Source organism: Mauremys reevesii, linkage group 8 (assembly GCF_016161935.1).
Source record: "Mauremys reevesii isolate NIE-2019 linkage group 8, ASM1616193v1, whole genome shotgun sequence".
Classification (NCBI taxonomy): domain Eukaryota; kingdom Metazoa; phylum Chordata; order Testudines; family Geoemydidae; genus Mauremys; species Mauremys reevesii.
Window position 1 is genome coordinate 102,939,444 of NC_052630.1, and position 11,973 is coordinate 102,951,416.

General features: G+C 46.4%; 1 protein-coding gene and 1 long non-coding RNA gene across 4 annotated transcripts in view; one reads left to right on the top strand and one right to left on the bottom strand.

Moving 5' to 3' along the window:
- LOC120369612 (cytochrome P450 4B1-like) overlaps nucleotides 1-11,973 on the bottom strand; it is a 47,966-nt gene that overhangs the window by 14,404 nt on the left and 21,589 nt on the right. Inside the window, exons 1-4 of one of the 3 annotated variants that reach the window (XM_039483085.1) lie at nucleotides 11,259-11,753; nucleotides 2,922-3,142; nucleotides 1,729-1,961; nucleotides 587-728 (exon numbers count right to left, since the gene is read on the bottom strand). The exons of the other annotated variants lie outside the window; for them this stretch is intronic. Coding sequence (XP_039339019.1) covers nucleotides 587-728; nucleotides 1,729-1,938 — 352 coding nt within the window. The 5' untranslated portion in view covers nucleotides 1,939-1,961; nucleotides 2,922-3,142; nucleotides 11,259-11,753. Of the gene's footprint in view, nucleotides 1-586; nucleotides 729-1,728; nucleotides 1,962-2,921; nucleotides 3,143-11,258; nucleotides 11,754-11,973 lie in introns of those variants that run through there. 3 annotated transcript variants of the gene reach the window in all.
- Nucleotides 157-9,461, top strand: LOC120369615. Its single transcript, XR_005583277.1, has 3 exons — nucleotides 157-211; nucleotides 2,353-2,522; nucleotides 8,862-9,461. It is a non-coding gene; the product is annotated as an uncharacterized LOC120369615 (long non-coding RNA).

Here is an 11,973-nt window from a genome sequence, read left to right on the forward strand (position 1 = left end):
GCAAATTAGAATCAGCTGAGGGGAGCTACCTGAGGGTAATTAGGATCAGCTGGTTACAACTTGGAGCTGCCTGAGACCTTTTTAAACCCCTTCCTGGGAGGGAGGAAGGAAGGGGGGGTGAAAGCAGAGAGAGAAGGAGCCTGGCTACCAGGAGTATTGGAGCAGCAAGCCTTCCCAGGCAGAGCGGCAGGACACTCTCCTACAAGGCAGGGTAAAAATACTTTAATTAAGACTGGTGAGAAGACAGGGGACAGACTTCCCCTGAGTCCTAAGGGGGACTGCATTACCCTAGCCAGTCTCACCAGAGCTAAAAACAGCAGAGGCTGGGGAGACTGAGACGGGACTTTGCCACATTAAATAGCTGCTTTTCACTTCACCCTTAAGTAAAGAGGTGTTATATTTTTGGACCCAGCAGAGAAGGAGATAGACACAGTGGGAGCTGCTAGAAACAGAGCTTTGTGCTCTGGTTGCTTTATTGTTCTAGCTGAAAAACTGAAACTAACAAGAAAGTGAGGGGTAGCACCGGGAAACAGGGAGTACTTAAACATTTAGAGGGACAGGACATCACAAAACGCAGTATCTTTACCTCCTCTGCTGTAGACCGCCTTAGCATATTCAGGGTGGTTGATGCACAAGAACCCTAAGAAACTGCCAACCCACATGGGGTAACAGTATGGGTATTGTTCTGCCCATGACGCTGTATTGTCTAGTTCATCCTCTTGTTGAAGCTGTGTTGTAAATTAAAGGTAGATGTAGTTCATGACAGATATTTAGCAGCACTATCTGAATGGGGAACAGTCTGGGGAGTTGATTAATTAGATAAGACAATAGTTAATAGGCTAAGTATGCGTACATGTCTACATTTTAGTAGTGCTATTGATTAGGCTTTTAACATCACTTGAGGTGCAGAGGTGCCCTGTTTGTTAGAAAGGCAGATTAAGGTGGGTGAATGTGGGTAAAGCCAGGGGGAACCATAAGAAGTAGCCCAGACAGTTGTTATTTAAGCAATTCCTCTTTCAACCCAGTCCCTTTCTCCCTGTTCTGCCTTCAGATACCCATCTGGACCCTGACCTCCACCTCCCATTATGTTTCCTCATCCCATCCCCACAGAACACCTGGCTGAGTCTGTCCTGGGCCTTTGAGCTTTCTGTCTGAGTTCTCCCATGTAGCACATCTAGAATTTAGCTCAAAGGGGCATTCAGGGCCAGATCCTCAGCTGATGGAAACTGCAAGAGCTCGACTGAAGGCACTGGAGCGATGCCCATTTACACCAGCACCTGGGATTTAAGCGCAGAACCAGCTGTGACTGACAACTTGTGTGAGGGTTGTCTAGGTTTTTATCTTGTTGAAGCTGCATTGTTAAAGGGAGATGTAGGTCAAGAGAGATCTTTAGCAGCACACTCCGAATGGGGAAGAGCCTTTTTACCGTCAGGGGACTGGATGAATCAGATGAGACAATAGCTAACAGGCCTAGGCAGGAATGCATATTTGTATTTTTGTAAAGTTGCCCTTGTACAAGCTTTTCAAGTCACTCCAAGTACAAAGGTCCCCTAAGTCATTAGAAAGGCCTGTAGAGTTGGATGAATAAGGACAAGGCCATGGTTAGCCCACCCCTGGTCTAATAGCTGAGGTTGGTCTATGATCAGTTTATACACACACACACACACACACACACACACACACACACACACACACACGCGTGTGCTACAGTCCCAGTTGCTACTTTACCATTTGAAGGTGGCCATACAGCCAGTGGGTGGGAGGTCCTGGGAAACGTTTGAAGATTTTGAGTAGTTTCTGCTTCCTCCGGTACAGCTGGATTGCTTTCAGAACCACACAGGCAAGGCACACCACGGCCATCAGGTGAAACATCTGGGAGACAGCTCCATTCAGCCATGCCCCAGAAGGGTTCATTGCTGTCTCCAGTACAGATTTCATGCTGCTGCCCTCATTGGCAGGCACTGTATAAAAAAAATCCCCAACCCTGTCAGCTTCTGCTGCACTCTGTACTTACTGTGTGCACAGAGTCAAGCTTAAGCTTGTGTCTCTCACCAACAGAAGTTGGTCCAATAAAAGAGATTACGTCACCCACCTTGTCTCTATAGTAAATCCTATGAACTAGATCCTCCACTGCAGCTATGCTGATTCAGATGCAGCAGATTTACAAAATGGTAGAACCCAGGGAAGTGGAGCAGTATTGTCGGAGAAGTTAAGGAGAGGCAGCAGGAGGCTGCTATTTGTAGGGTCCCTGGGTTGGGATCCGGAATAGTGGGTGCGCCCGTTTCCCCCGCACTTGCCACTAGGGAAGTGGCTGGACTATAGAGCTGAGACATACTTCCCCTCTCCCCCCAGAAGGGGGACAACATGGATGGTGGTCTGGACGGAGGGCCGAATCATGAAGAGGACTCTATGGTTCCTGAAATCAGGCATATCTGCAGACAGAGAAGGTGGCGGGAGAGGTATCACCAGCAGAGGGATGAGAAAACTAATCCCTGAGATGGCCAGCAGCAGGTGCCGCTCTGGTGAGTGAATCCCATCACAGTGCCCCAGAGCTGCTGAGAGCTCCAAATGACAGAAGTTTCATAAGGGAGGGAGCTGTCTGCTGGCATTTCTTGGTGAACCAGATGGGCCAGGCCTCATTTCCGTTTCCCATATGTGGCAGTTTGGGGAACTGTGGTCAAAATTCAGTTAAATTTTAAATTTGGGGGTAATAAAACACTGTTATCCCCGTGGGTAACAAAAGAGCAGGAGAACTGCACCAGCTATGCCTGCAATTATGGGTCACCCTAACCACCACTGCAGTTTGGCAAGGCTGGGTACTGGAGCCCCGACAATATGAGAGAAGGAGGAGGGGCTGCCACCTTATGGTGGCAATGCTATCTCTGGTAGCAAGTATTGTGCCCAGGTGCTATGTCACTGACCTGTCTCTGAAGAGTGCTGGAGAGGTAGCTTTCATGAAGAAGAGATGGCTTTGCAGACAGTGGCAGACACGGAGGTGTTATTGAGGCAGGTGAGCTGAGGATCTCTAATGAGGTCCCTGCTACCCAACAATGAGATCAGTGCAGCTGGGCGAAGTGGTATAGCTCCCGGACCAGATCTGGCAGCGCTTCTCATTGGGGCTGGAGATAGACCTGCCGGAATTCTGCCAACCCGTGACAACAAACGGTGAGTAACATTTTCTTTGTTTTGTACAATGGACTCAGTGCTTGTGAGGAGAAGAATTGCCTGTCGGGGCACCTCAGGGAGTATGTAGTTTTCCTAGGTTTCTGGGCAGGGGCATGAGTCAGTATTTGCTAAATTTTCAGAAGGAACCTTAGACATTTGAACCAGTTCTTTTTACTGCCTATAACCTCTGGTACAAGGGTCACACTGATTTTTGTTGCTGGTTTTCAGGAGTTATTGCAAGCTGGGTTAGATCCTTCTTTATTTACATCCTTGAGTCCTTTCCCTGTTCTCATCCCCTTGTTTTAGCTTACCTTGTTCCTATCCGGGGATTAAACTGTTTGTTTTTATATGGACTGAGATTCAATGTACTAGTTCAGGGGTAGGCACGGGTGCCGAAAGCGGCACTCAAGCTGATTTTCAGTGGCACTCACACGGCCCGGGTCCTGGCCACCAGTCCGGGGGGCTCTGCATTTTAATTTAAGTTTAAATGAAGCTTCTTATATATTTTAAAAACCTTATTTACGTTACATACAACAATAGTTTAGTTGTATATTATAGAGTTATAGAAAGAGACCTTCTAAAAACGTTAAAATGTCTTACTGGCACGCGAAAACTTAAATCAGAGTGAATAAATGAAGACACGGCACACCACTTCTGAAAGGTTGCTGACCCCTGTACTAGTTAATTCATGTCCTAGCAGTCAAGGGGTTGTTAGTCCTTTGTATACCTGGCCACTAGGTGGAAGCACTAGTTGTTGGGTGAGAGTGGAGATCAGAGAGATCCTGAGAAGGGTGGAACAAGGGACTCCACCACCAGTGAGGGCCAGGATGCCCCAGGAAGGGGTTACATGTGTAACATAGGTCATAGAATTTTACCATTACCCCTGCCTTGAGCCCAGTAAGAGGTGAAAGTGCAGTATAACCTTTTATAACCTCTACCATGGTTTTAAAATAAATCTGTACTTAGGGGCTGATCCAGCCCTCACTGAAGTCAATGGGAGTTTTTCCACTGACTTCAGTGGGCTCTGGATGCAGCCCGCAAATCGTGCATATTATGTATTTGTGATGCTCCACAGGGGTACCCAGGGTTGGAAAGCACCTCACTGCTACATGCCCGTAGCGTGATGCAGTCTTATCCGTGCTTCCGCTCCCTGAAACCAACCGCCTCTGGCAGCGCAAACATGACCTTGCAGGACCCACAGGCTTCAATCCCTTTGTGCAGGTTAGTGAATGGCACACACCAATGCCCAAGCACTCTGATAATTCCCTGCAGTGTCCAGCCTCTTATCCACTGAATACTCACAAAACTATCAGGCCTGCTGTGACCAAAGAAACAGTTCAGACCAGCTTGTAAGATTCAGCTCAAGACCAAGGTTTTGCTTATTATTACAGCACTGAGATATATTTAAAATGAGAATAAGTTCATGATTAAAGTATAGAGAATCAGGAATAATGAATAAGAATATTGGAAACAGATGGTTACATGTAGAACAAAATCATAACATGCTTTCTAAAGACTAAACTTAACTAACAGGTTACTCACATGTCTAAAGCTGTTTATTATACTCCAAGTCCTCTGCAACATTTTCAATCAAGGCACCCCCTCTGGCCTTAATATAGATGAATCCAGTGTCTGAGTGCCTCAGTTTACCCATCAGTAAGAAACCGCAGATCTGTAACTTGATCAGGGTCCACCATGCACCAATGGACCTTCAATCAAGGCAGGAAGAGATCCCGTTTTCATGAATGCAGAGATGCTGTCCATTTACTTCCTAACCGTAGGATACCATGATGCCTTCTTTATCTTTTAGAAATACACTCAAAGTTCACCATCTTTACTCCTAGACATGCTCGGCCTGGGGGCAGGGCAGAGGGAGCCTGAACCAGGGGCCAGCTCAGAGATGGGGGTTTGTCTCAAACAAATAACTTCAAGTTGTTAAAAAGCACAGATCTGCTGATCAGAGGGGAAGAGGCAGGGCTTGCAGGAAAGCAGACAGAACGCAGGTCCCTGGAAGCAGGGTGTGTGCCTATGAAAAGTTGAGCCTACCCAACTCTTGAGGGAAAAGTCTTTGCTTTGAAGAAGCTGTTTGCAGTCACTGTATCACCTACTGGTCACAGATGCTGACGGGAATCCATGCAGGTGGCCAAATGCAATCAGGACAATGAAGTAATCATAGTTGGTGTATGAGTGCTGCAGCCGCAAGATCCAGGCTAAAAGCGAGGTCACTCATGGGAGTCCATTCTGAGAAAAATGAAGGCGCAGGGCCAGTCACTTGAACAGGTGCCCACAGAGAAACCTTATTTACGTTACATACAACAATAGTTTAGTTGTATATTATAGAGTTATAGAAAGAGACCTTTTAAAAACATTAAAATGTATTACTGGCACGCAAAACCTTAAATCAGAGTGAATAAACGAAGACTCGGCACACCACTTCTGAAAGATTGCCGACCCCTGGTGTAGCACCTCCTGTTGGGAAGTTATTTACCGTAACACTATGTTTCTATAGCACCTGGGCCCCCAATCTCAGCTGGGGCCTCTAGGCACTACTGTAGTACAAATGATACTATTTCAGCCTTCTAGACACTAGAGGGGTTTAGGACATCACATAAGGATACAGCAGGAGCGTCAATTTCTCATCCATAGAGCAGATCTGAGAGCCTGAATCCTGCTCAACTTATATTTGGAAACCTAAAGTGCTAACAAGATTACATTAGAGTTTGTTTAATACTCGCTATTTAATGTGTGTGTCAGTGACACGGCTGTGAAATCTCAAGTAACTGAGATAGATACAAGTTGGTAATAGGTTTCACACTTGACTTGAATCTGGACAAACAGGGCAGATCTCTCATGCTGATGAAATTGCTCACGGAACATTTGAGATCCTGGTTCTGCCACACACATTTCTGCCCTACGGCGGGACTTGCGCACATGAGAAAGTTGTTCTGCTTTGACTATGCTGGTAAGCAGTGTTTTCCAACTTGGAGTATGCATACCCCTAGGGGTACATGAGCTCTCAACAGGGGGTAGGGAAGAAAAATCCTGTAATGGCAGACAGCACATTTTATTTGGTAAAACTTGGTAATCTAATCATAGATATATTATGACCAGACCTCAGATGAGGGTATGCAGTAGACAACATTATTTGGAAAAAGGGGTATGTTATTTGAAAACCACATAGAATGAAATAGCGCCCCCCTCTAGTGTCAGATACAGTTATATCTGTATAAGAGTGCTCCATACTAGCATAGCTACTCCCATATGGGAAGGGGAATAACTACAAAGCTGACAAATAAAAATTAATAGGCTTGTCCCCAGGCCCACTTCCATATTTTTCATATTTCACTTTTCATATTTTGGGTTAATCACACAGAAGAATTATCAGAGCTGTGCTTACAGAGCTAATGCACTGACTATTTTGGCAGCATTATTCAATCAAAATTAAGCCCATTGTATTTCACTCCCCTGTCCTGGGGATATTAGTATCAGTGAAGTTTCTTCAGTTGTAGGTGAAGCTCGTTCTTGGAGCAGACGTATTTTCCTTGGGAGGTTTCACTGGATCAGGCAAGAGTTTGAAGCAGAGGAGGGTGAGGGCAAGAGCCTCCTTCATCTCGTTTAATGTATCAAAATTAGAGGAACCATTAGAAAAGAGATAGAGAATAAAACAGAAAATATCCAATGCCACTATATAAATCCACCTTGAATACTGCATACAGTTCTGGTCGCCCCCTCTCAAAAAAGATATTTTAGGATGGGAAAAGGTACAGAAAAGGACAATAAAAATAGTTAGTGGCATGGAACAGCTTGCATAGGAGGAGAGATTATAAAGACTGGGACTGTTCCTCTTAGAAAAGAGGTGACTAAGGAGTGACGTGACAGAAGTTTATAAAATCATGAGTGATGTGCAGAAAGTGAAGAAGGAAGTGTTATTTAGCCCTTTACATAACACAAGACTCAGGGGTCACCTGAGGAAATTTATAGGCAGCAGGTTTAAAACAAACATAAGGAAGAACTTGTTCACACAAAACACAGTCAACCTGTGGAACTTGTTGCCAGGGGATGTTTTGAGGCCAAAAGTATCACTGCATTTAAAATATAGCTTAGAGAAGTGAACGAAGGATAGGTCCATCAAAGGCTATTAGCCAGTACGGCCAGGGATGCAACCCCATGCTCTGGGTGTCCCTAAACCTCTAACTGCCAGAAGCTGGTCCTGGATGAGAGGGGTTGGGACTCGAAAAATCACCCTGTACTGTCCACTGCCTCTGAAGTGTCTGGCACTGGCCTCTGTGTGAAACAAGATACTGAGCTAGATGGACCATCGGGTTGATCTAGTATGTCCATTCTTATGTTCTTATAAATAAGAACGAGGAAAGGATTCTATGCAACACAGAGTGAGTTTCAAATACATGTTACTCCCCTTTTTTAAGTAACTGGCAATGTGAAAAGGGGCTTTTGCCTCTTGAGAGCCTCCTAGTGGCTACATGTGGCACCACCTGTCTTTTCTCATTCCTGGCACCTCGGCAGGCTGCCAGACAACCTTGGCAGGTCTTCTATGGCTTGGCACTCACAGAAGGGTTGAATCACAGAAACCCCCTTGGGGCTGCCACCTGAAGTGCCAAGACTATTTCTTCCCCTGCTTTCCCTGCCAACTTAGGACTTGAGATGCTTCAATAAGCCATCAGAGCACATGGTCAGAGATATTTTTTTCACTGTGTAAGCAATCTTATCAAGGTCACCCTTGTTCAGTTGCAAGCCTATCCTCCTCACTAGCGTCTATGTACATAGCTGGGAAGGACGGTTCCCTCCACTGCAGGAATCCCTGGGTAAAATGCTATGGCCTGTGTTATACAGGAGATCAGAGCAAATGATCCAACACCCCTTCTGGCCTTAATATAGATGAATCCAGTGTCTGAGTGCCTCAGTTTACCCATCAGTAAAACAGACAAACCGCAGATCTGTAACTTGATCAGGGTCCACCATGCACCAATGGACCTTATTTTTATAGTGGGCCAAAACCAAAACCCCTGTTCCAAACACCCCCCAAACCCAGGAATTTATGCTTAAGCCACACCATGGGTGTGAGGGTTAATTAATGTTTTAGTGTGTGTCTACACTGACATGTAAGCTCAGGGTTTGAGCTCAGGCTCAAGCCTAACCCTCCTTTCATCTATTACACAAATCATGCTCAGAGTCAGGATATGAGCACCCCATGCGGGTGGAGGTCCAGAGCCTAAGTCAAGATGGGACCCAGGTTTCAGGCCATATTGCTTTGCAGTGTAGACACAGCTCTACTGGATTTGTACTCTGGGAGTTCCCTAGAAGTATCCCTTGGGCTGACTTTCTTTGTCCTCTGGGCAGTCAAGTTTGGTGGACGGTCAAGTTTTCCCACAGTGCACCATGAACAAAGGGTTAAAATGGCCACATTCTGGGAAGGCACTAGGAAGGCTGGGCTATAGGTGGTTGGACTCGAGCCTGAATAAATCAGTGTAGACAGTGGAGCCCCAGTTTGGGACACAGGGTTCCACAATTCCTAACCTAGGGTTACAAATGAGTGTGAACACTGAAACCCTGGGTTAACAAACCAATGGTGGTAACTTGAAAGTCATACGATATGTCTTCAGTACTCCATATATTGAGTATGAATTCATGAAGTCTCCTCAGCAGGATCTCACCTCCATATTCCAATATTTCTGCAGGAATGCCATCATATCCGGGAGCCCTGCAGTTGTACATGGCAAGATTGAAATGCTGACTTCATCAAGGGATGGGGCTGTGTCCTTGTTGTCATTACATGTTGGATGATCTACTACTCTTATTAGTGCCTTGTCTGTAATGTTAGACAGCGCGTTCAAAACATCACTGAAATGCTGTTGCCACCTCTGAAATATTTCTCCTTTGTCAGGATCAGTGTTAGGCCATCCACGCTCTTCAGGGGCACTGTAAGGGTATGCGTCAGACCATACACGTCTTTAAAAGCAGCAGAGAAATCTTTGGTCTCCTGGTGGTTGGCGTAGCCTTGGACTTCATCTGCCATAGTGTTCCACCATTCTCATCAAACCAATCTTGATGGTGGATCAAGCTGCTGTAATGTTATTACAGAGCTCCACTTCATCTTGTAAGCATGTTATGTTGAGCCTTCTGATTGCTTTAGACGATGACTTGCGATACAATGGTTGAATGACTAATAACAGTTTCGAGAGATCATGTGATGGTCTTTCCAGAATTCTGCCCTTCCATGCTTGCAGTGGTTTGTACATCTTGTAGATCTTACCACTGGAGAATGATGTAGTGGATAAGAGGTCATTGTTTGGATCTTGGGTGCACCCATGATATTTTCTTTCTGACTGGTAGGCGGGAAAAAGTAAACATGAATTCTAATTGACACTTGACGCACTCACAAAGTAGCAGTCTTCTATTGCTATTTTCTTTCCCAGTCTCATGCTGTCCAATGGCAGGGCAGCAGATATTATTGCCAATCCTTGCATTAACGTCTCCCTAGGATAATCAGTTTATCTGATGCCGATGTAGGCACGATGAGTTTGTCCAAGTCACCAGAGAACTCTTCTTTCTCATTTTCAGCATTCATCATAGTAGGAGCGTAAGCGCTGATGGTGGTAACATTCCTCTTACGTTTCAATGGCAACTACAAAAGCATTGAATGATCACTTATGCTTTTAGGTAGACTTTTAAGCTTGCAAGCAATGGAGTTGCTAATGGCAAAGCCAACATCCAGTTGTCCTAGCTCTGAGGCTGGGCAACCTCCCCAGAAGAAATATCCTGCACCCATCTCTGCCAATTGACCTTCGTTCACTGAGCAAGGCAATATCAACCCTATGCCTGGCCAGTTCTCTTGCAACGAGAGCTGTGCCTCTCTTAGGTTGGCTGGTGGAAGGGTTGTTGCATAAAGCGCTAACATTCCATGAAGCTAATGTAAGGCCAAGCGGCCCTGACCAGCCAAACCTGCAAAGCCTGCACAGACTGGAGGCAGTGCTGATAACCTCACAGTTTCTATTGAAACAAGAACAGGATGCAAGGAACCGCTAAATATTTCATTGCTCTATTCCGCCCTGGTGCAAACAGGGTGTGTACCCCAAATTTGGCTCTGTATGTTTGTAGAATTTCAGGATACCTCCCTGGGGCTTTAATGCAAGAGGTCAGAGTAGCTGATCTGGTAAAACACACTCATTGGGAATGTGACTGATTTGCTTCTAGAGTCCGTAAGCTCACACTGAATCCACAAATCGTACAGATTTCCCAAAGAATCATACCCTGACAATCAGCACAGTCCCTTTTTGGGGTGGCAGTGTTGTCTAGTGGCTAGGACACTACATTGAGAGACTTGGGTTCTACTCTCAGTTCTGCTACTGACTGACACTGCATGACCTTGGGCAAGTCATTTCCCCTCTCTTTCTCGCCCCATCCTTTGTCCGTCTTGTCTATTTAGAGTCATCGGGACAGGGACTGTCTCTCTCACCATGTGTCTCTACAGTGCTTAGCATAATGGAGGTCAAATCTCTGGTTTTCCAGGCATTAGAGGGATTCGGACATTGCATAAGGCCACAGCAAGAGACACAATCGGCCACGGGATGAGAGGCAGGGATCTGAGAGCGTGAATCTGGATACATTTATATTTGGAAGCCTAATGTGCTAATACGATGGCATGAAGATATTTTTAATGCTCACTATTTAATTTATGCATCATTGAGACAGCTGTAAAATCTCAAGATAATTTAGATACAAACAAGTTAATAAAAGGGGTTACACTTGAATTTAATCCTTACAAACATTGATTAAAATGCTTGTTGGGTTATTGGGATGCCTGATCTGCCACACACAATTTTGGTCTACGGTGCACAGTCAAAAGTTGTGCTGCTTTGACTATGCCACTACAGGTAAAGTGGGACAACTCCCCTCCCTTGTGTGGATGCAGCTATATGGGTATCAATGTGCTCTTTACCAGTATTGCCATTTCTGTATGGGACGGTGTAATGGTGTTGGGACTCACCACCACAGCACCTCCTCCTGGTGATTCCAGGAATTAGCTCAGTCCAGTGGAGCGCCCCCTCCTGGTGGTGTCCCATCAGTCATCTCACCTTCAATTAGCGTTGCTCCCAACATGTGGTGTCCTCTTTGAGCCACTGCCCTCCGGCAGTGCCCCTTAGTCCATCCTCACAGTCCTTCCGGAGGGTGTGGGGGGTCAATCAGCTGCCTCTCTGTGCCCCGGCCAACATAGGCAACTGCAGCCCCAAAGTCACACCCCTCTTGGCAGGGGGTTGGGGCAGCCCTAGATGGCCACTCCCATCGGCCGGGTGTAAGGCAAGGGGGGAAGGGGGGACCTGGGCCCACCCACTACTCTGGATCCCAACCCAAGGACCCTCTATTGGAAGCCGTCCTGGCCTCCTTCTCTCCCTCCGTCTGTCTGTCCACGTCCCTGGGCCGCTTCCCCTTCGGCCCCTCGCACCAGCTAGATCCTTCCCCTCAGGGTCTGCAGCCTGGCAGACACCAGGCTGGAGTTCCCTACTGCTCCCCCAGGCCTGGAGAAAGAACTTCCCCTACCGAAGGCCTGGGACAGACTGCCTCTCCTCTCATTGAGCAGCCTTTATATAGGGCTTAGCCTAGCCCTCATTGGCTGGCTCTAATATTGGCCCTGATTGGCTCCCAATAAGTCCTTCTCTGATTGGCTGCCCATCTCTGCAGGTGCACTGACCTGCTGCAGCCCACGCTCTCAGGGAGTGGGGCAGCTGCCACACTACAGATGGGAATAACTATATGGGTATAAGACACCTTAATAATGGTGTCAGTGAATCC